Source organism: Oreochromis aureus, linkage group 10 (assembly GCF_013358895.1).
Source record: "Oreochromis aureus strain Israel breed Guangdong linkage group 10, ZZ_aureus, whole genome shotgun sequence".
In the NCBI taxonomy this organism is placed as follows: Eukaryota; Metazoa; Chordata; class Actinopteri; order Cichliformes; family Cichlidae; genus Oreochromis; species Oreochromis aureus.
This window is the reverse complement of record NC_052951.1, coordinates 28773615-28798469: the sequence shown is the minus strand read 5'-3', so window position 1 is coordinate 28798469 and position 24855 is coordinate 28773615. Positions and strand designations below refer to the sequence as shown.

General features: G+C 41.1%; 1 protein-coding gene and 1 long non-coding RNA gene across 2 annotated transcripts; one reads left to right on the top strand and one right to left on the bottom strand.

Annotated features, from left to right (window-relative positions):
• Positions 1–155: 155 nt before the first annotated feature.
• On the top strand, positions 156–14951 carry LOC120442179 (double C2-like domain-containing protein beta). Its single transcript, XM_039618038.1, has 4 exons — positions 156–408; positions 678–773; positions 3961–4627; positions 14840–14951. The coding sequence occupies exons 3-4, from the start codon at positions 4297–4299 to the stop codon at positions 14875–14877; spliced, it is 369 nt and encodes a 122-aa protein (XP_039473972.1). The 5' UTR covers positions 156–408; positions 678–773; positions 3961–4296; the 3' UTR covers positions 14878–14951.
• Positions 10694–21600, bottom strand: LOC120442180. The gene is made up of 3 exons (XR_005614545.1): positions 21571–21600; positions 19205–19277; positions 10694–10716 (listed from the first exon to the last, which is right to left on the bottom strand). It is a non-coding gene; the product is annotated as an uncharacterized LOC120442180 (long non-coding RNA).
• Positions 21601–24855: the final 3255 nt, after the last annotated feature.

Genomic DNA, 24855 nt, shown 5'->3' with positions numbered 1-24855 from the left:
ACTGTGTACACCAGCCAATCTCTCAAAGTATCAATGAACTGCTTCATAATTTAGTGATATTTACGGTGTCTGCTGGATGACAGCGAGTGCCTTCAATTTAAATTCTAAAGCTCTCCTTGGATGCTGCCACTCATTAATGCTTCGTGCTATTCAATATCAGGAGCTGAAAAGGAAAGGAGAGCAAACGGCTATTTCAAAGAACCACAGGACTTCATAATAAAATGTAAAACACTGAGTAGGGTTCAAATGACTGCTTAAAGGGTGTCAAGGTAATGCTGCAGGGAAAAACAGCGATGGAGGCTGTGGCATAACCAAAATTACTGTAGCAATGTGCCGTGTACTTAAAATCTCCTTACATTTGGTCGGCTCGAAGAGGGGACCGGGTCTGCAACCACTTGTGTGACTTTGGTGAGTCAAGAACAGCAATAAGACTGAATCAGTCTGCTGTCAGTTTGCAATCGAGTATGTTAAAGTTGGCAATTACATGCAATCTGTTTGTGATACTCCTTAACGTTGATAAAATAGTGAAAATAGCAAATCTGTTGTGGGAAATGACCAAATTATGACCAAAGCCTAGACTTTTATTTAAGTCTTACAGTCTTGTTTGCTGAATTAAACTAAGCTGATCCTCTTGAGCTGATAATCATTGTTTATCTGAACTGCTTTGGTTCTGATAGTGAGGAGAGCTTCGGCACATATCCTGCGGGGATCCACTGCTTTTTATTAGAGGAAGGACATAATCGAGGACACCTGTTCAGACGGCGCAAAATGAGGTGAGGAATGAAATCTCTTTTAAGGCATTGTTGTCAAGCATCGTTTATGACACATAAAGGAGGCATTTTCCTGTAGAACTGAACAAATGAATGATGTGTAGCACCTGTGTCAAATAATCATGTGAAATTAATACAGTTAACGAATGCAAAGGACCGGCCTCTGAACCCCAAAGCTACATTTAGTTACTCACGACTGACACAAGAGGGTGCTACATCATCTGTTCACTGCAGGCATGTTTGTTTTGTTTGTGAATGGGTGAAGGCTGAGCTGCAGAGGCTGGAGTAAATCTGCAGCCAGAATGATTTTCTGTTATGTAATGTGACAAAGCATTGAGCTCATGCTTGGTGTGTCTGAGGGTGAAAGTCAGCTTTGACATATTGTGAACTGCACTCCTGGATATAGAGATTCACATGCACGTAAGGGATTTTTTTTTAACATCACAACTGCTTGGACTTACTTACACATAAATCCTGTAGCTAATGCTTTCTCTATGTGTGGCTCTCTGTAAACACTGATGTGTCATGACAGGAAGGGTCTCACCTAGTCTGGCATCAACATCACCGGGTCACGGTGTCAGCCAGATCCATACACAGTAATGATATAAGCAATCTGAGAGTGTACATATTTCCACCGCCACCTATAATTGTGTAACAGGTGGTAAGGAATTAAATAACATGTGAAAACATCAGGGTGTATAATTTGTACTCGGGGATGGGTGTATATGCACATTTAAACAGGTGGGCCTGCACAAATGAAACAATAAATGGTAAATGGTCTGCACTTGTATAGCTGCTTTGAACTAAAGCGAATTCTAATGTTTCTCATAGAGACACAAACAATTACCGGCTCAGCTGTCACACAAGGTGTTTGTGTTCCATCTGGAGAAACTTGGGATTCAGGGTCCATCATCAACACTTGAAGGGTCTGGAGATCAAACCGTCAAACACTGTAGTAGGGCTGCCACAAACGATTATTTTGATAGTCGACTAGTCACCGATTATTTTTGCGATTAGTCGACTAATCGGATCATGCATCCATTGGACGTAAAACGTACAGCTTATTGCACCAGCAGCATCTGCTCTTATATAACATTAGCTTACAGTTTTAAGTGTTTAGGGTATGTGCTAACTAAAAATAAAGACAAGATGATAGTTTATTAAATTTAATGAGATTTACAGATTGTTTCGGTAAAGTTTAATAAACTCCTTGCTATCTAAAATATAACGGGACACCGGAGTATATTCTCGAACATCTCACACTTCTGATAATCAGTTGTCTGCTTGACGTTTATTCAGTCGTGTATAAACTATAACTTTAATCTCAGCCAAACCGATTTACTCAGGAACAAATAAAATACTCAAAAAAAGGCCAAACAATAACATTTTTTAAGTTATCTAACTGACTTATATATGTTTAACCTGAGTAGCGAAAGACAGTGGTGGGTTTGAAAACGATTTGCCGGGAGTCCGGTGTTCTCACGGGCTCTAGTGAGCCTTGCCCCGGCTAGCTATCGAGCTAGTGGGTAACAGACGTCTCCGAAAACGCCGGAGCGCTTTTGAAAATATGCAGTGTCTTGATAAACTGAGCAAATATTTGAGGTTTACACAGCTACATTCTCGCCTGAAAATATGTTAAACGTTTATTTTGTGACCCAGAAAGAATAATAAGAGTAATATTAAAACTAACTAGCTGCCGCCATTGTTGAAAACTGAGCAGGGCCGCGCTATGAATTCTGGGACACTGCTGCTTCTTCTTCTTCGGAGTGTAACGGCAGCTGGCATCCTTGTACATGCAGTGCTGTCATCTTCTGTTTCAGTCCGTTATTACACTCTTAAATCCTACTACTTATTCCTGCGTCTTTTGTGATCTTACAAAGCTTCAAACGATGCGTCGACTATTAAATCAGTCGTCGACGATTTTGATAGTCGACGTAATCGTGACTAGTCGACTAATCGTGGCAGCCCTACACTGTAGTCAACAAGGTTTCAGTCTATCACCTGAGCCGCATCCGCCCCAAAAACATGCTTATGAAAATAAGATCAGGCCTTAGATCGAACCCTGGGGCACTCCACATGTAATGGAAATTAACAGGAAGGACATAGTTGAGGGCAGCTGAATGATGTGTAGCAGTTAAAATAAACCAATATGACACACGATCAGGTTTCCACCAGGATAACTGTTGCAGGTGCTTCAGCTGAGACACAGTGGTTATGTGGTGCACTCAGTTCACGTAGCTCCATCTGTCCACTTTAACCTCAACTGATATTTGTAGTGCTTTGTTCCTTAAAAACAAAAAGTCCTGTTTATGTGTAAAAACGGTTAGCGAAAGACGAGGTACCTTAAGAGTAGCTAGTTGTTCATTATTCTTATTCTTATTATTGTTACAGCCCAGCAGATAATCTAAGGTTTGTAATAAGCTGGTGAAAACAAATCCAATTCACTGCTTTGGCTATTCATATAGCACCAGTTCACAACGATAGTCACCTGAGGGGCTTTATATTGTAAGGTAACAACATTACCATCTTAGCAGCCTTGCAATATTTGTATAATATTGCAGGGTATTAAGATATATGTGTTGATTAGTGTAAAGGAAACAAATTAAACAACAAATTAAAATCTGAATGTGATGGCAGCAGCAGGAGCACATTTAGACATTTTGGGGCCTGAAGGGAGAACTCGCCTTGGTCGGCCCCTCTACTCTTATTGTTTTCTCGCTCTGAAAAACCAAATCAGCGTCTGGCGGCACGGTGAAATTTTAGAAAACAAAGGTGAAATCACTTTTCTCATTTGGGTGTTTGCAGTTGAGAATTAATCGAGTGAGACTGATTTTCAGCACAAAAACATCCTGGAAGGGATTCACAAAGCGTCAATTCATGCCTCATTGTCCAGGTTATCACAGCACGTGATGTGCACACACAAACACGCGCACACGGACGCCCACGCGCTCAAGGAGACACAAATTCACATGCGTCTGGCATGGCTGTGGATCGTCCCTCCCACTGACAGATGGATGGGGTTAATATCATAATTAAGCACCTCGGCCGACGGTTCCTGTTTACTGCTTGGTTGCTAGGCAGTGACATCAGCTGATCCCTCCCTCCTTCCTCTCTAATCCCTTCCCTCTCCCTCACACTCCCTCTCTCTCTCTCACACACAAACCACTCTTATGCTCTCTCTCTCTGATAGGCAGCGCAGACGTGGGCAGAGTGTGGGGGTATAGGAAGAGGAGAGAGCGGGAGGGTAGGTAGTAGTGTGTGTGAGGCTGTCAGACAGCATGGTCTGGGTCTGAGGACAGCACTGGAAGACAAAACAGCCGCCTACTGAACTCCATGTAGACCAGAGTGGTGCCATCCACAGATCACCTGGACCTGTTCACTCATCAGCACCCACCCAAGACAACACCTGCCTGTTTTAGAAGTAAGCGGAGTAGGACCAGGGAGGTGGGTCTGTTTATATTCTTTTTCTTTTATTATTTTCTCAGTTTTTTGGTTTTTGGAGTTGGCTCCTGGCTGGACCGCATGCATGACACAACGCAAAGGCGAGAAACCCACCATCAGCATCCAGGAGCACATGGCCATTGACGTGTGCCCTGGCCCCATCCAGCCCATCAAGCAGATCTCTGACTACTTTCCCCGGTACCCACGGGGCCTTCCCCCTGCTCTGCCCCACGTTGGGCCCCTCCGCTCTGCCCTCTCCACCTCCTCAGCTTCTGCCTCCACGACTGCTGCTGCTGAGAGTGACCGCCCCAATGAGGATAACCCAGACCGGGCTCTTGCCGGAGCCTCCGCCTCCTTACAGGCCACCAAAAAGGACGAGGAGCCTGATGTGGAGGGATACGACTCAGATGACTCCAGTGAGTGATGATTTCCCCACTTGTCTCCATGCCACTGTTTACCACGGTGTTTCCTAACATTTCTACGTGTGTGTGTGTGTGTGTGTGTGTATCCCTTTCAGCTCTTTCTCTCTGCCTTTCTCTTATTACTGCATCTCCATTTTTGCCACCGGTTGCCAGGCATCCCTCCAGCCTTGTGGCTTTGTGGCTTTATCTGTCACCTTTTTCTTCTCTCAGCTCCCCCGTCCATCTCGTTCTATCTCCAGTCGCCTGGCGTATGTGCGCATGCTAACTCTTTGCCTCTCAGTCGACAGACAGCCAACTGTTGCTGCTGCAAAGAATACCGCTCCCCCTCCTTCTCCACCTCTTCAGCTCTCCTCCAACTGAAAGGATGTGTGATGTTATTGAAGTGAATGATTGCAGTCGTTGTGTGTGCATTTTCCTCTTCCCAGCGTCTACAGGGTGCCTGATCTATACTGTCGATCAGTCTCACCAGACTGCATTATTCACGGCTCCTTGATGAAGCCTCAAATTAGTCGCAGTTTTGAGCTCAGCGGGCTGCATCTGTAGAGCCCATCCACATTTTATACTGACTAGTGGCAAGACGGCCACAAAGTTCCTTTCATGTGACTGTATTGTCCGTTCGTTGGTCTGTTTTGTGTTAGTTTCTAAAGCATAAAGATATTTGCGTGTCTGTGTGTGCATGTATGTGTGTGTGTTTCCATATCTCTGTCCATCACAGAGGGGAGGCTCCTTTTGAGGAAGCTTTTTGCCGAATGTTATTTCTTTTAATCTAACAGCTTTGAGTGGCCGAATAATAATAGGAATTAATATGCAGCACTGCTATTGCAAGTGACAGAGACAGAGCAAGATTCCAGCATCCTGCAAAAACCATTTTCACTCCCAGCAGAGATCTTGATGGGAAGATAACGTGACTGTCTTCACAACTCGAGTAAATGTACTGCCAAAATAAAAGCTGTTGCTACCTTCGTCTTTTTTAAAAGAAACCTCTGGATCTGCCTGATTAATCAGTGAGACAGCAATGGTAGCTTTTTTCCTTTTTTCTGTTATTGGTAGTGAACTTGACCTGCCTGGCATCACTCTGAATTACACGTTGGTCTCGCAGCGCACAAAAACAGAACAAACGCTTCCCGGTTGGTTTTTGTCAGACTCTAACAACACATGGAGGTTTGCGTCCTTTGCACAAGAGACTTCTGATTGCAGGTTAATGTGTGACAGCAGTGTAGCTTCTGTGAGAGTTAATCCATGCAGAGCAGCATGCAAGGGGGGGCTTAGGCCAGCTCTAATCCAGAACTGGACAGCAGTAGGAGAGTGGTGTAAGAGGGGGGGTTGGTAGAGAGCAGGGTAGGCAGATGTTGGTCAATGAACTCTGCCAGGCAACCAGAATTTCACTCAGTGTGCAAAAATAGATGGAGGAAGACATTCTTCAAATCTATGAAGGATGCCTTCATTAGAAAAAGAAATGACTCCTGCCATGTTTTCCTTTCTTTAGCCATCACCACCTAGAGTTTTAAGATGTTCTTGTGTGGGAATTCATACTATAAACTGCAAAGCGACTCTTATCTTTACATGCTTATGAAAACTGCTGTTACCTAGCTTTTCAAACTGCTTTTGTTTTTAGATATTGTAAACTGATTGTGGCTCCTTATACACATAATAAAATACTTTGTCTTTGCACGTTGCTACAAATTCTACCTCAATTTTGGGCTTGCTCAGTCCAATAAGTTAGCAGCAGAAGCAGAAGTGCAGCATGATTATATGACCGTAAGTGTTAGAACCACGGGAAACTGCCTTCTGATTGTTATAGTGTAGCTAATTTAGCACTTACTGCTATTTTAAGTGGATACTTTAACAGGAAACTGACGTTGTAGGGATTTGAAGGAGCGAATAGCTCAATAGGCAAACCTTAGAGGACTTACTAGGTTGACTAAAAGCATCTGAAAACACTTTTCTGACTGTGGAGTCCACAAGGTGGGGCTGTATCTGCCAATTTCAGTCATTTTCTGAAAGAGGCAGTAGGAGGATTGTACCTGCTTTGCATTTGCACAGGGATTGGACTGCGGAGGTGTGTAAGAGTAGGCAGTGTTTCAACGTCTCTATAAGGTGCTTTTAATTGCTTCTAGTGTAAAAATGCAACACAAAGAATGCCTTTTGTGACTGTTTGAAAGTGTGCACCATTATATCTGACTTTAGGGCTCGTCATCCAGAAACTTGAAAGACTTGATAAAGTTAGTGTGGAGAGAGATTAGAGAAGCCGTGGAATGCAGGGCAAGCAGATATGTCACCGAGCTCCTTAAGCCGTGCAAACACTGTGTGATCCTGGGCAGTCCCAGACGAAAGATGACCAACTGTGACAATGTCTTTGCTCGTGGCTCTAACACTGCGGTCCCACGTTACACCGTGAGAGAGCTTCAAAGTTAGCTGTTCCAACGGTCTTGTGATGTAAGATAGCCTGGAACAATATTCTAACAGTGTTAAATTTAGGAGGGCTTTCGCACAGTGTTGTTACAGCTATGACCTGTTAAGCAACCATTAACAATGCAGCATGAAATGACTTGAAGATCATTGAGTCTTTATGTAAGATCAGAAATATATAAAGTCTATATAAAGTTATACAAGGTCAGAAAAGTGAAGCCAGTGCCAAAGTGCTTTAAACCTGCATTTTTCCAGCAGCGAATGAGTCTTCTGGTGGTCAGAAGAAATCAGATTTTTTAAATAAATCTATGAGAAAATGACCCTGTGGTGAGTTTTTGGTCTCTGCCACTAGTTTCTCATCTTGTTTAAAACAAGAAAATGCTTATTTTGTGAACTAAGAGTCCATATTGGGTTAAACAGAAGATAAAGAAGCGTATGCTTTAGTGCTTTGCTATGATATTAACATACAGCATCCATTGGTTTCTCACTAAGATCCACTCATCGCTCACCCCACTCAGTGTCAAAACACCAAGATGGGGATCTCAAAAATGCTTCTTTCCAGAATTCAAAACATAACTTTATAAATCAAGTACGTAATATGTGGCTTCACCTGCAGTCCTTAAAAAAATTTGTACATTGTACTAATTAATTAATACTGATAATAACTGCCTGCAGATTGTGCAGCGATCCCTTCATGAAAGCAACCATAGGCGGTGTACAGTGTTGCACACTTAACTTTTGAACTGTTAAGAGTATTTGTAGTTCACTCCATGTAACTGATACTTGATAGGATGCATATACTTAAAATAGTGAATCTGCAAAATATAGAAGTATTTGTACAAACTGGTCATCATTACCTTTACTACCTGAACGAAAGAGCCACTAGTGAAATAAATGACTGCTCAGTCCTTCGGACCCGCTCCAATCCTCATATCCAAAGATGCTCGGCTTAAGGCTTCAGAACGAGACTTTGAATCCAGTGAGTGAAGTTTATCGGGTTACATCCATCTTTGATATACAGTCAGTGGAAAACCTGTGCCACTGAAAAACCAACAAAAAGCACAATATACGGGGGTAAAATGAAATAAGAGTCCAAAATGCAAGAAAATGTAGTTGTGATGTGTCAACAGAAGCCTGGCTTCTCCGATGTGTTTTCCAGCTGTCATTATGACCTAGCATCAACTCATAAGACTACTGAACTCTCCGTCTGTAACGCCTTTGAAGTAAGAGATTGAATTCATTTTGGAAGTGGATGAATAAAATGTGATACGTCTAAGACTTACCGGAGTCTCACAGATTATCTATGCGACTCTGAAAAACAGATGCAACCCTTACAACATCTGGACTGAATGTGTGTTAGTGCTTCTCGGTAACATTTGCATTCATTTTTTCCTCCAGAACAGTTGCTATCCAATCTGTCCGAGATGCATGAAATAGCTGCGGTGTGTTTGCTCTGTGCAACAGGTGGCGTGTTGTGGCATGCATGTTACTGCAAGTTTATCAAAGAGGACTGGGTGCACGGTTCTAATCATGTCAGCTGAGGATTGGTCACACTGCAGGTTTATTCAAACATCAAACCCCAGCTTCCCTCCACCCTCCCTCCTAATAGGGCAATTAGACCCAAACATCTGCCGGTGTATAGTCTTAATGATTTTGCAATCACCTGAAGAGTCATCAGTGATGCACGATAATTACAATGTCAGCTCCACTTTAAAAAAAGAAAAAGAAAAAAGAGAAAGGCCAAACAAGGAAGGAGTATGAAAAGTATAAAGTATGTTGAATGCGTTATCCAAAGTATGAGTCATCTGTATGCTTGTCACCAGCCTCAACTACTCTCTAATGAACGTAGGCACTAAAATATATAATTAAGAAATGAATAACAAGTAGCTGTTTGGGTCTGATGCAATGTCTTAAATAATCCCAAGCTGCTTCTTCTTCTGCTGCTGCTGCTGCTGCCGCCATGGAAGTTTCAAAGGAGATAAAGAAGCATAATACTACTGCAGCGGCTCACAATCTGCTTTTAGAAATTGCGTCATGGGTTCTGTATAGTGTATAGAAAAAGGCACACCAAAACACTGCAACAGTACAGGTGATGAATGCATGAGCTGTCTGGCTCCGATCTGCTGTTGCGTATGAAAGTTAATTCCGAGGTGACATTATCAAACATGGAAAAAGATGACCCCATACTGGGATGCCTGCAGCAGCTCCAGTGATGATTCATATTGGAAATAACTCAGCAGGTTTTGGTGTCAATCTCAGAATCGCCGTTTCGGTGTTGTCAGTCACAGCCACAAGACAAATTACAGTTTACTGCAGCCGCGTGTGTTTTGGATTAAGATGAAAAACTGACTTTTTTTCCCCGTGTCTGCCAGCAAAAGCTACTGTAATTACTCTTCACGAACTTGTGGTGTTACACTATATGAAAGCATTTTGCTGGATATTAATTTTCTAGTCAAGTCAAGGCCTTGTGTGCAAAGAAAATGAAAGGACATTCATAAAAGCGAGTGTGAATCTCGAAAATGTTAATCAACGTGCAATGACAAATAAGCCCTTGAACACTGTACAAACATCATGGATTGATGTGCATTGCTGTGGATGGATTTTTCCTTTAAGCTACCCTGCTACCCTCATTTGCTTGTGTTGAAAGACTTACTGAAGGACAGCTGAACCCAGGCTATATAATAAAAGCTATCTATAAAAGCAGAGAACAAATTATTATTTGCAGACCTAACAGCTTCTACTAGCTTATAGGAATAGAACTAATTAAAATCTACTTTCTCCTGTGTTGTCTGCTTTGCTTATGTGTGTTTCCTGCCTTATTCCATCTTGGGTGGTGGGTGACATTTTATCGCACCTGTTGCGAGGCTGATCTGATAACGCTTGGACTCATACATATGAAGCGCGCACTGAGGTAAAGTAATTTCTCCCTCCTGGCAGTGAAGCGAGCACCGCTGTGATCCAAATGAAAACGCTGCTTTACTTTGAGTTTGTTCGTCTAGAAGTTGGAACTTTTGCTCTGCTGCTGCACAAAATTCAAGCCTCTCTCTTTGCTGTTTGTAATTTAAAAGAGCCAGCGCTGCCCCAAATTGGCTCCTCATTGTCCTGCGGGACTTGATCCAGTATCTGCATGGTTCCTCTTGGGGGTGGGTGGAGCAGCGTGGCAGTGTTCTCCCTTATGAACCAAATCACACAGGGACCTCTCAATCCTTGCTAAGAACCTGCTGGCTAATCTGCATAACGGCAACATTTTCTGATTCGCTGTGACTCAACCTTGATTTTAATTGAAACGGAAAAGTGCATCACCCACCAAGGGTCCCCTGCAAAAGGGGGGGAGGGGGTAATCAGAAGCATTTGAACATCCGGATCCTTGCCACATTAATTAATGATTGTTTGTAGTGGTCGTTGAGAGCCATGTCCCTGTCAGAGCCCAAAGAAGTGACCCACATTGGAGAGCTTGTGTTTCTGAGAGATAAGCTTCCAAGCCTTGCTATGTGTTGACAAAACTAACACAGGGTGGCCGTGGGGGCGGGGCGGGGTCGGGTCCACAGTGTCTGCACACACAGGTCTCCCCCGAGACGTCTTGCTCTGGCGGTGCAGTGCTGTCTGCTGTTGTCTCCTCAGCACAAGTTTTGAGCTACAGCGTTTGCATGTAGTTGTCAGACGGTGAAGAGACACTGTTGGAGCAGAAGAGAAGAGTCTAAAACAGGACAGTAACGCACCAGAAGAAGCAAATCACTAAGTGTAGTTTATGTTCTGTTGCAGTGAATGTGGAATTATTTTCTTTTTTATTTATATATGTGATAGAATTAGCACAAACTGTGTGTTTCCTGAGATTGCAGCAGTTCAGGTGTTGGAGGTACTGATATCAAATGTGCCGAGGATCGAGCTTGAGGACTGTGGTGGTGCAGTGACTTGCACAGGGCACTTCTCTGCTTTGTTGAATTTGATCTCTTAATTGTAACTCAACCACCTCAACCTGTCTCCAAATAATCGTGGTCTGCCTCTGGCTGACTGCAGTCACCCTCAGACAGGTTGGCAAAGGTGTGTAAATAACTGCCCAGTTTTATTTATAAAAGCAGTCATTCTTTGCCGATGAGTGCAACTGATCTGTGAAGCATCTCTTTGCAATTGGGGACTCGACTCAACCGGTTGCCAACTGGTTATACTCTATAAAAGCAAGGTTACCAAATCCCTGTGCCACTGTGCAAGTAAATCACCGTCCTTCAACAACTACTGTGGGGGCATTTCTTTACTATTAGGTCCTGGTCTTGACTCTGAATGTAAACCTTTGTGTGTATAGCAACAGATTTGCAATTTTTGCTGATTTATCACAGTTGATCAGCATTTTTTCTTAAAGAGATACCGTGTTATTGCCAGCTTGACCCTAGTAGACCACAGTCTGACTCTGTCTTATTGCCATTTCGTTGTTATCTTGACTCACAAAAGTCGGTGTGAAGATGACTGTGAATGTTTGCACACCTATTTCCTGTCTTTGACTGTATAAAAGGAACCCTAATTTGCAAAATTAGCAGCGTGTTGCCAGAAAAATGTGAAAAATGTTTGCTATGATATCCAATTAAATAAGAAAGACAGCTTTTTACCTCATAGACTTTTATATAGTGTCATTTTTTGGGGGTTTTAATTTATTTTGTATTTTGTAATTAGAGTCGCCCCCTGTTGGCCATTAGAAAGAATACAAGCTTAAGACTTTTCAAACTTGCCGTTTCCATCTTTTACATACAGTCTGGTTTCAGTGTGGTATAACATCTGCGTGTGGTCAAAAGTTTACATCAAAGTCTGTATTAAAACTTATCAGTGACGATGAAAGAAATCAAGAGTGTTAAACAAATTAAAATTATACTATTAATTCAGCAGCGCCTTTCATGCAGGATTTAACATGACTTTGCTTTTTAAAGTTCAGCAGTACTCTGGGGCTCTGCCACGTCGTGCCTTGTAGTTAATTAAAACAATTTTAAAACCGATTCTAAAACAAACTTGGGGACTGAATAACGAGGCTAAAACTGAGGTAATTTTCTTTTTAAAGCCTACAGAACCTTCTCAGGGACCCAGTGAGAGCACACCAAACTCTGCTAATGCCAAAAAAATAAATGGCAGCACAGTTATCAGGTATGAGAGTTGAGATGAAGTTATTTCCCTATGCACCATTCCAATTTGCATTCAGATGATGAGGATTACTCAAATATTTATTGTCTTTTATGAGTGTTATAAGTGCAAAAGTTTGCAAGCACAGTCAGAGAATAAGTTAAGGCTTGGAGATTTACTGGCAATGCGGCATATTGTAGAGTGACACATAAGCTAACAAGGATTCTACCAAATTCAATAAACAACCATTTTTAACACACCGAGTAACAATTTTCCAAAGTTGCTGCTATTTGGCAAGCAGTTCAACAGCAATGTTTAAATGCTTCTGGTATTTAGGCAGTGAGATAATCACCTAAAAACTCTGCGTGGTACTTTAAGGACGAGTGCAAGGGAGGCCTTGAGCCATCTGTTGCCTCTCTTAGACCAAAAGCCATTTCCAAACCTTTGATAAACACAGGGCTGCCGCAATCCACTTGAAAACATCCCCTGAGCCTCATAATGCTCAGTTTAATGTAAAGAGTGAGTTCAGCACTGCCATGCCCTGCACACCAGAATCCTATTAAGAGTCTATCTGCAAGCTGTCATGCAGTAGTAATGACTCACTGTAGTGTTCCATGTTTTCCTGTGACTAACCCAGCACTAACAAAGCAGGCCAGATTGTCAGCCTGGTCACATTATGGGTTATTATTACTGGTGCTGTCTCTCAACAGGAGCCACTGAGTGTTTTAAGTTAGCAGCAGCCCCGCTTCATCAGATATAAATTCTGCTCTGCCCTCCCTTCATCCCAGTAAGCACATTATGTAATGATAATGCCGGCTATTACACAGATACATTTGGCTTCTGGGGCTGTCATCAGTAGGGAGAAATGCTGTTTGGCTTGAGTTTTTTGCACTTCACATGCACGTATTCAGGATGTGTGTGCTTATTGCTGGTGATGCACGGGCTTTTTAAAAGCTTCAGCTTTTTAAAAAGCCGAATCCACCTGTGTTTAAACCCCACAGAGAGGGGCTAAGAGTAGTACTTCATCCTCCTCCACTGAGAAGGCAAAGACCCACTCCATTTGCCGAAATTAAATCCTGGTGTCTGATCACTTCCCTGCCCACACAATGTGATGAATCAAAACATAACTAACTTAACCACAACTTTATTGAGTGGGCACTCGGTAAGCTCAGGTCACCGATAGCCTTCCATCTCTTTAGGATCCTTTGGTGTGTGCAGTTTAATGAGGCAACATAAGGGATAACTGGAGATGAAAGTTCAAAGCTTTCAACTTGTTACTTCTGACTGCCACGTGCAATTAAGGGTAAAGTTACACAGTGCACTTGTTGATTATATTTACATGCCTGCCTTATTCCATCTTGCCCGTATTTAGATTTTAAAAAAAGAGTTTTCATTATAAGTGCTGAAGAGTAGCTTGGCTTTGGAATTACATCCCCTATGTTAAAAATAAGACTGAATACAATTAGCTGCTGATTTTTAAGCTGACTTTATTGGCTATATTATTGAACTCCAGTTGGTTTCACTTCCTGTAGCTACGGGCATGTCTGTTCCTGTTCAATAAGCTGTGGTGAGACCACCAAGAGCTAGCAAAGGCTGGAGAAAGTTAGCAGCTAGCAGGTGAAAAACAACAAGCATTCCACCTTGCATTGCATTGGGCAGCGACAAGCATGGCACATCATCAACATCAGAAATGTAGTGTTTTGTGTAGTCAGAGTGTTGACAAGCTGTAGATTTACATGTACAGTGGTCCCTTGCTATAATGCGGTTCACCTTTCGCGGCCTCGCTGTTTCGCAGATTTTTTTGTGCAATTTTACATGTTTTTTTTGTTTGTTTGTTTTTTTGTTTTACAGCGCATTGTGTTCTACATCCTGATTGGCTGTAGACCATTGTTAATCTCCTCTGTGCCGTGTTTTCCGTCCAGTACAGAATACGTTCAGCTTGTCAAATTTACATAAATCTTCGATCGCTAGCACTGTGACTCTGAAGTGGTGTACGGTATGTTTGTAAGTTTTCTCCCCAACAAACACAACAATGTGGACGAAACGTTAATTAAAGTTGGCTACTTCGCGAATGATTTATCACTACGCATATGAAGACACACTCAGTGCAGTAAAAACAGACTGATAAATACCAAACATGTCCCTATCTGTTAGGGAGTTTGAAATGACACATAGTGTACATTACATAAGTGCTAATGACCCTACCAGATGTCTAGGAAGTCCTACCTAACCTCCGCTTATTCCTACCATATGCTTTAGTTTTAAATAGCTCAAAAATCAAATCAAATGAAAAATCCTCACACTTTCAGTGTGTATACTGGGACGACTCCAGATTCCATAACAGTGATAAGGAACTGCACATGTCCCTGGAAGACATGGTTTTCAGTGCCCTAATTACTTGTAGTTAATTGGTCATCTGAGCTTAAGGTTCTTTTTCCAGTTGTTTTCGTTTCCTCAGTGGACTGAAGCTTGCAGAGCCAAATACTTTCAACCCTCTTACTTGGCTAAAGAGGCTTCACTTCTGTCCTCTGACTTCTTCTAGTTACTCCCTGAGCAGATGCTGAACTCATGTTTTTCAACCAGGTTTCTGCATCCCACCTCAGAAGGATCAATAAAAGGTCTCTGCCCTGCTGCTTTTGACTCCTGGAAGCGGCATCTTTCAGTATTTCACTCTTGTGCTCTCTTGTCCCGTAGGGGAGAACTCAATGAGTTGTACAATACAGCTCTGCTAGACAGACCACAATGTCAGGCCTTAGAGGGGAGTGCTGGACAGAGTACGCTTGCTGAGCTCACCTGGACTAATACCAGCGAGGCAGGAGGATTTCTTTTTGTATCTGTGTTGTGTGATTGCTTCATTGTCAGCTTAAGTGGATTTGATTTCCTTGGAGTGAGGGATGTCAGTCTTGCCAAGTGGTTTCCAGAAAACTGTAAGCTTAAAGATTATGTATGTAATCTCTGATCATACTGTATTATAGTTACAAGGAATTTACATTTTGTAATACATGCAATACATTTTGATTTTGAATAGGTTTATTTATTTGGAAACATGCCAGTTCTTAGAAAATATCGCTGATATCTGCACTTCTGATTATGTGCGTCAAACTGAAGAAGTCCCATGATTTGCCTTTTGCGAGATAATTTATCTTTTGGATGAATCTGGGGAGTTTGGGCATCAGTTCTAATGATTTACCGAATTTGAAAGAACATTACCCCGTGATAAGACAACTTTAGAGGACTATATTCACAATGTTTGCATGTGACCATAAATATTTCTAGCTTTTTGTAGGTATATCCCTTGTTCTCTGTTTGGGTCATAGTTTGTTTATTCCTAGATTTTCATGTATCCTGGGGTTTTGATTCTTAGTCACTGTTAATTCTTTCCCTCATTCTTTCCTGTCTATTTTCCTAAGTTCATTCAGGTGACCCCCACCCCCCTCCCCTCACAGACCGTCACCACCACCATGTTAATGTCGCTTATTACAATTACCTATGTTTTGTTACCCTCCCGTGTCCACTTCCCTGATTACCCTTTTGTGCGTAAATAGTGCCGTCTTCACCCTCTCGCTGTGTCTCAGTTTCTGTTTATTGAAAGACGACAGGGACTCAAATTTGCTGAGGTAGCATTTGGCAGACAGCTAGTGCCGGTAACCACTTTAGCTGACATCCACTGAGGTTGACCAAATTATATAACTTTGTAGAAAACATGTTTATTTCTGTTGTTGTTGGTCATTTTCACATGGGAGTCTCACTTGCTTTGTGAGACTAGCCTCGAGTAGACACTCACAATTTTTTTGCACATCCACTTCAGCCCTACAGGTTGCAAAGCAGTGTTGTGAAGTTCATAATTGATAGGTTCATCCTCTCGAGAGTAACAGGGTAAATAAAGTGAAAATTTGAGGGCTGCTAGCCTTGGAGCTAGTGTAGCACAAACTTTTCAAAGGTCAGTGGAAATGCTTTTATTTACAGAGCTTCACCCGTTAAAGAACTTTGTTGAAATTGTTAAAAAACTATAAGGCTATTTCATGGTGCCAACTTAAAACTTAGCCATGTTCAATTCAATTCAATTTTATTTATATAGCGCCAAATCACAACAACAGTCGCCTCAAGGCGCTTTATATTGTACAGTAGATCCTACAATAATAGATACAGAGAAAAACCCGACAATCATATGACCCCCTATGAGCAAGCACTTTGGTGACAGTGGGAAGGAAAAACTCCCTTTTAACAGGAAGAAACCTCTGGCAGAACCAGGCTCAGGGAGGGGCGGGGCCATCTGCTGCGACCACATTCCATGTCCACTTCAGACCTTTACTTATACACTTTGTGTGTCCTCACACACACGCTGGTTTCAGTACACGTTGGCCACGTTTGTGTGCCAGTGATAATTTAACACAGCGAGGATGGGTCAAACGATATACTACTGCTTTCTGTTCCTGTTAAGTGTATTCATCTCAGCTCACAGGGATTAAATATTTGACTATGGAGCTCTGTTAGTTTCAGTTGTTCTGTTTGCTTGATTTGTATTCTGGTGTGAACTTTATCAGCTTGAATATGGATGGAAGTCCATAACAAGCAGCCCCGCACTGCCGCTTACTGCTCATTCTGTAACTCTGAAGTGTCTGCAGCAGTGTTGCATTTCTTTATGTGGCGTTTCAAGACCAGTATTGTAAGCTGGTGTACTACTTTCTAATGTATTAGGATGTGCATTCAGTTTTAATCTGCACCATGAAACCTTCTAGTTATATTGTTATTTATTTCTTTGTGTTTTGTGTGTCTGTCAGCATTGGGTTGCTCCATTAAAAATTGTATTCACTAGTATCACGCAATTAGTTTGAACTCATTTTCACACATTTCTTTATCTAAGTTTGACTATCTTGTACTTTTTTTTCCTTTTCATGAGAATCCAAAAGATGGCGGTGGAAAGTATAGGCAGTCAGACGAGGCTGTGCTTATCATTAGTGCCTTAGCTGCCTCATTTGCATTACAAGCTAGCAAATGAGTCCTCAGATTTGTTGCTGCTGCAGTGTGAGGGACTCTTTAAACTACTTCTACAGGCCTCTCAGATACTTGTTTCTTAGTTATTAACCCTGTTCTTTGCTTTCATAGATATTGACAGAGTCCTGCACCAGTTTCATTTATGATCTTTGCTTGGTGAGGGGTCAACAGGACATCAATACTCTGCTTGACCGTTATTTAAACTGCTTACAATGATCTGCTGTTCTCATAGATTGTAGAATATCATTACAATAAATAAATTAACAGCCTGTGAGCCTGATGAAGGTGCTCAGTCCCATTAAAGCATCCTCAGTGCTGCCTTGGGAAGACCACAAAACCCTAAAATATCCTGTACAGCATTCATGACAGTTTTGAGGCATCATTTGAAGCTAAACTTCAATGCTTTTTGCTGTTAAAGGCGACCACGGGGAATCCCTTCCTCAGATGAAGCCAGGTGCTGCTGCACAAAGCTCTCTTTTCTTCATACCTGATTGTGCTGGCTGTGATAAAGAATAGATGGTTCTGCCTAAAACTATTGTTCTCCATCCAAGTGAGCTGGTAAATCTGTCAATACAGAATGAGTCATAGTTTAATAAGAATGCGGCTGAAGAAAAAAAGATCGTCAGAGCAAGCGGTAAGGGTTTTCAGAGGAACATGAACCCTGACCTCCGGCATCTGTGCAGTAAAAATTCTCTTTCTGATGACCGATGGATGGAAAATATGTTGCCTGTGAATACAATCCTGGCAGCAAGTGGTTTTCCTCCATGTCAAAGATGCATTTCCATTCTCTAAACAGCTAGGTGTGGACTCAACAAGTGAAAATTTAACTGGATTTTAGCCTTTGGATGTTTGCCAGTTAGATATATTTCAGGCCTCTAATCAAGAGAAAATTGCTCAATGGGATATTGGTGAATGGCTGAAATTAGGTTGAATTAAAGTCTTTTGTAACTTGAAAAGGCAACTGTTTAACCTTTCATCTAAATTTAGACTAAAAGGATGTCTTTTTAAAGGCTGTGAGTGGATGAACAAATTTAGCCTGGAAAACAACATCTGTGGATGTTTGGTGTGTGGGGGTGTGCGTATATGTGTCTTACAATTTTCAGGGTGACTGAGTGGGTCAGTTTTTACCAAAATGGTTCATGTGACAAACAGTTTAGGAAGCAGTGGGTAATGTTAGGTTCTACTGCATTTTATAAGATTGGAGGTGTATTTTGCAACTGTAGGCTAACTGAGTAAATATACTTGCCATCACTTCTCAAAAGTAAACTTGAACATACGGAGGGGGACACGCCTGCAGCACTTTGCTCGTCTCAACTCGATTAGCATTTGTTCTCATCCCACCAGGTAGAAATCTGAGTGTTACCGAGCAGAGCAGCAGAACAAAAATCCCACACAGGGCTCCAAAGAATATATCGGGGAGCTACATCATCGCACCATTTCCAAGAACCGATGCAGTGATTTTCAAAGGTTTGCCTCCCTGCAGGTTCTTATCTTTCTGTGTGTGTTCTGACTCATGTTGTCTCTGCAAGTTTCTTTTTAATTGTTTTAGTTTTAAATCTGCAGCTTATTTTACTCACCCACAAACTATATCTGTCTGCAGAAAGTACTTTACAGAGATCGCCGATCACAAGAGCTTTCAAACTCCGTATTCTGCCTGTTTATTATTTATTTAGTTTTTCCAGGGAGAGTGGGTTGCTCCTGGACTTCTATCGAAAAGTGAAATGATTTTTAGGCTAATAAATTTGACTTCACACACTACTTTTTAAAAAAAGATCTCATCAAATGTACGCCAAAGAGGGATTGGGAATATTGCCCCATCCTGTAGGCGGGTAAACTAAGAGATAAAAATATATTCAGTATATGTATACAAAATGAAGCAAAATTAAGGACACTTGGCCGCAGCTTTGGAAGCATCTTAGTGAGTCTGATTGCTGCACAAATGTTGCTCTGCAAATTCCCATTATCGCTTATGTAAACCTCTTCATTTAATAGAGTGGGATTAGAGAATTGTGTAATATGGCGTATGTTTTAGATTGACGTAACCAAGGGATTTCTTTTACTTACCAACGTAGTCCAGCTCTCGGAAGCTCTGTCGATAAAAACAATCAAATCTACATGTACGATACAGCCCCCTTCACTGTAAAAAAAAAAAAAAGAATATTCATGTCAGTGCATGGTACAGCGTTACACATAGACCTCAAAGCTGGCAGCACATGAATTAGTAGAGAAATGAAGTTCTTTCATCTTCTAATTTACCCACCCTGCTCTCTCAAAGTCAGACGCTTCTCACAGAGAGACTCTCAATGCAGATGAAGACCACTTGGCGATGCAGTGGGCTTCAAGATATAACTTGGGCACGTAGCCCATATCAACCAGCTGATATTCAAAGCAAATCAGACTTTGGTTTTATCTGCTGTGCTCCGATGAGAGAGAAGCGGTCGATTGTTAGAATACGAGGTGTGATAAATAAAGAGCGCTGCTTGGGTGAATCATACATGAATCCTCACTCAGCAGGGTAAAAGCACCGACTCAACTCTTCACTGACCAAATGTGCTTCGTAAACTGACAGCTACTACTGCTTTATGCTTAATATTCCTAGAGTTCCTTCCTTCCTTGAGTGTTGCACTGTTTACTTCCAGTTCATGTCCCAAGTTCCCCACAAATGTCCCGAGGAAGAAAAGTAGCAGCAGATGGCCTGCTGACAGCAACAGCATTTTGTGAATAAGGAAATCTTTTCCCATACCAAAACATGCCACAGAGCCTGTGTGAAAATGAGTCTGGCTTCAGCAGTTTTCCTGCTTTGCTCCTTTTGTTATGTCACTGATTTCTCGCCTGAACTACCAATCAGAAAGCCGTCTGTCCCTGACTTCAGTGTAGAATTGCAGCAACAACACCCAGCAGGGAGTGTTTCCAGTTGTGGTTTGGAAAAATATGCTGGTATGTCAATTGCAATATTTGTGGGCATATAAAAAAAAAAAAAATAAAGTTCAGTAACTGTGTTTCTATGAATTCTGGTTGCCTCATAGATGAATTACCTTAGCCATTAACCAACAACTGTTTATTAAAAATGGGTGTAATCTCTGTTTGATTTTATAGTAATCTGTGGGAAAACAATTATTTCTCACTTGATTTGTGCCTTCGTAAAATATTTCCCCAGTTAGTTCATGGTCTCAGTCACTAAAGTAGTCACAACATTATTCATTTTGTAAATTATGGTCACATTTAGCATAATTAAATGAAACTCTCTAACATACCCATACATATTTGTTCACCTACAAAACCTTCATCAGGTGTATGGACTCCACATATTTATGTAATCATAAGCGAAGGAGTACTGAGATAAGTCTGACTAATGAAGATTGTAAGCACATCTGTTCTGTCTAAATACTGAAAATGTACACAGCATAGTGATTTTTTAAATTAAACACTCAAGATGTGATTGAAGTGCAGACTTTCCGCTTTAATTTAAGAAGGCTGACAAAAGTCGAATGGCCATTTTTATGCACAGTCTCTCACCGAACACAGTTTCCTCCCTTGAGATTCTCTGCCTGCGCTTTGCTGCAGACACCTTCAGCTGCTGCTTGTTTGTGGATCTCTCTGCCCTCAGTGCTGTCTTCTGTAACTGAAAAGCATGCTCTATTGGGCTCAGATCAGGTGACTGACTTGGCTGTTGAAGAATATCCTATTTCCTTGCCTCGAGAAACTCTTGTGTTGCTTTTGCAGTATGCTTTGGGCCATTTTTCATTTGCATCACGCACAGAATCACATCTGTAACGTCTGGGTTTAAAAACTGGAATGGTGAAGATTAAAATGCCAAATTCAAGTATTCCATAAGCCAGTGGATGACCTCAGGGTTTCTACAGTGTCTACCACTCAATGTAATGCTGACAGTATTTTTTTTTCTTTGTTTATGTAATGGTCAATCTAATCGATGAGCAAGCGCTTGAATTAAGCTTATAATTCTAAAATATAATTATTGTTGTTATCCATTAATTTTCCAATTTAATGTTTTACAAAAAAACCTTATTTTTTTTTAAATTAAGATACTAATTTAGTTATTTACTTCCATTCCTGAACAGAAAAACTAATTTCACTGGACGAATGTTGTGTTTGATTAATTTCTGACTTCTCAGTAAAGTCGGCCCAGATTTGGGTTTATAGAAAAAAAAAATTCAGTTTACTTGCCTAATAACACTTCTTTTTTGTTTTAATCAAGTTCTCACAGATGTCTAAAATATTTATGTTTTGTGACAAGTGGTCAAATAAATTTGTTGAGCACTGCACATCCATCTTTTCTACAGTGTCATGGTCCTGGGTCGGTTGACCCAGCGTTTTGTGTTTAATATTAGTATTATTTTATGTTTTGGATTAATTCTTCTTTCTTGTTCTTAGGGGTTTGGTTCTTGTGTTTCGTGTTCTGTTATCCTTACCTGTGTCCTCCCCCGATGTTCTGTTCGTGTCTCTGAGTGTAGACTGTAAAACAGTCTGTGAATTTCCTGTTTTACTTTGAAGGTCTGTGTCTTGTCATGCCCATTAGTTTCAGCTGTGTCCTCCCCGTGTGTCATTTCCTGATTACCTGGTGTGTTTTTATAGTGCGTGTTTGCCTCTGCAGGTCGTCACTCCATCTGTGTTATTTGGTGAATCTCTTTGTTTATGACTAGTTCTCCCAGTTTAGGGTTATGCTTGGTTCAGTCCTCGCTTTTGTTGTTTTCACCTTCCACAATAAAGCTCCCTCGCATCACAGCCAGTGCCAACGTTTTGGGTCCTTCTTCACTACACCACACGACTGCTGCCGCAGCTGTGACGTGCAGACTCGTTGGCTTTAACCAACCTAAATGCACTTGATGGATATCACCCAATCCAGTAAGCTCATCAGCCTAATTTAGAAAGGACTGTTATATGCAATAATAATCATATTCTCTAATAGTTTCTTTGGAGATATTGAGAAGCATTAGCCTTCAGCCTTGGTGATATTAACTGCATAGAGTAACTTTTTCAATGGAGAAAAAGCCGATTACTGCTGATGTCATTAACTAGTAGTTTTAAAGGTCATGCGAGTAAATGAAACTGCATGGAAACCTGTCAATCATAAAGAGCAAGGAGCTGTGATGAAAAGAGGCAGTGAAATGTGATTACATCCAATTCATTATAAAGGCGACTTTTTCTATCAACAAGCTACGTGATAGAAAACGGAAGTCTTGCAGTCTGTTCAAAGATTCAAGGTGCTTTGCTGTATAGCTCTGTTGTCAAACATCATTTTATCAGCTTTCATCAAAGTCAACTCCCCCCACTCTCCTCTCCACTAGACCCCCACCTCTCTCTTCACTGTGCCTGTAGAGATTGCGGTTTCTCTGAAAAAGCTCCATTTGTATAGATCTGAGTGCAGTTTGATCAGATCCTGCTGGCTCTAATGAGTCGGCAAGACCTCAGTAAGCTGGCCCTCGATCCCTTGAGAGATGCATTTACACACAATACCAAATAAAGTCCAAAAGTAGCGTGATGGTGCCATGCTGCTGTTTGACAGGGGTTTCAGGTTATTTTGTAGGTTTCAGTCTCACTTTTATTCACCTCTCACCGCAGCAGGCATATGCAGCTTTTTTGCATTGGTAAACAAAAATGCTGAATGCTACTCTTGCAAACAAAACCAGCTATCAAAAAAATAAAAATAAATAACAAGGTGTAGATGGTATTAAAAACTGATTTTTGCTGTTTTCTGCATTTTAAGAGGAATCCCGTTAAAGGCCAGGATAGAGACACGAAAAGATTTCGTCAGTCTCTCTGAAGATGGATTGTTTATACACTGTGTTCTCTAAACCGCCTCAATGACCTTTATGTTTGCTTTGACTAAGGAATTGAAGTATTGGGTAAAGGGCCTACATTAAATCCTCTGGTATTCTTGCAAGCCCGCTTATTCAAATGTACAACCAAACCTCATAACATAGTTGTCTCACTTTGGAAGGCTTGCTGGTACGGGCTGAGTAAAACCTCCTACAGGCTGTATGACATTTAAAATCAAAGCAAACTCACTTGGCAGCAGCAAACCAGGGCTCTTCTTTGTTTGATTGTTAGAACGTTAGATTGATTGCTTGGAAAAGTAAGTCATTTTATTCCATTGTAATGCATATTCAACAAAGGGCCATGCTGACACTGATTGTTTAGATATTTCTAAAACTGTAGATGTGATTTATGACCATTTAAGATGAAACGGAATCTTTTGTAAATTTGTAACAAATTTACTGTTAATAATTACTTTCAGCACTACTGGTGTAAACATGTCACACTGACATACTGATGTCATGTCATCCAAGACAATGTTGTTCACATAGGCCAGAGATCAGCTGGCAACCAGCTGGTGCCCACCAGTCGCTTGGGACAAAAGTGTATTCTCTGACTGGTTGGTGAGTGTTTGCTGGCAGTTGCTATTGTCTAAATTCATTGCTAAATCAACTGCTAAAGACTGGTTCTTTGATGTGTTTGAGTATCCATATTGATAAAATATATCTGAACTGCAGGGTTGCTGCTTTTTTTCTTTGTGAAATTTAAGTTATTTATGGATTTTTCTGACTGGAAAGAAAAAAAAACAACATAATTTATCCAAATTGAGCACTTTGAAAAAAACTGGAAAATCTTAGTCACTAAGTATAAGAGACGTGTCCTCATCACCAGGCAAAAAATTTCACTTAAAAAAGAAAAAGAAAACCGTGGCTTATCATCCAAATAGTAAATTTGGAAGTTAATTTACCTTTATCACAGTGAACCAAACTCACGGATGCTTTCAGATCCTTCTCAGCTACAATTATAGATAGAGTCTGAAGCGAAAGAAATGAAACACAACAATCACATCACACAGAGCTGGATGGTCTTTTAAAAAAAAAAAAATTATTCTTTTTTTAGAGCTAAAGTTGTAACAATGAGTGATCTTTGGCATCCTGATAACAACCCCTCAGACACAAATACTGGCAAGTCAGCATAATTTTACTGTATCTGCACGTTTATCTGCATTCAGAACGTGTGTGTGTGTATATGTACCTGTTTATACATCTTTCTGGGGACCAAAAAATTGGAATGTTCCTATACTTGTGGGGACCAACAGTCACTTATTAGGACGGAAGTGCCTGTCCTCACAAGTTTGAAGGTATTTTTGAGACTCAAAATGTGGTTTTAGTGTCAGGGTTACAATTAGGTTATGGTTAGGTTTAGGCTAAAGGTTAGGGCCTAACCCTAACCTTTAGCCTAAACCTAACCATCAAAAATGAATGCCTAACCGTTAGGCATTCATTTTTGATGGTTAGGTTTAGGGTCCTCACTAAGATAGCAAAACGAGAATGTGTGTGTGTTTCAAGCCACTTTTGCATACGTGAGTGTGCAACACAACATTATAGGTTTACACCAGAATATTAGCAGCAGAATGATAATAATAAGTGATCCCTTTCATCTTACCCATTTCAAGTACTTCAACATATTAATTACAGTTTTTGCTCAAAGACTTTGAATGCAACTTTAAGGTTCTTCAAATTGCTGCTGTGGTTTTACTCTAGTTGGGCTTATTAGCTCAGTAACCTTTATACTGTTAACTACAGTGCCAAGAGGGAAACCAGAAGGGGGATACTGCTGTTATACTGCATGGGCAATGTACATTTAGGTTACTGTTACACTGAGACCTAGGCATAGCTACACATTGTTTTTGGGTAAATACATTAACTTGGCATCTGCAA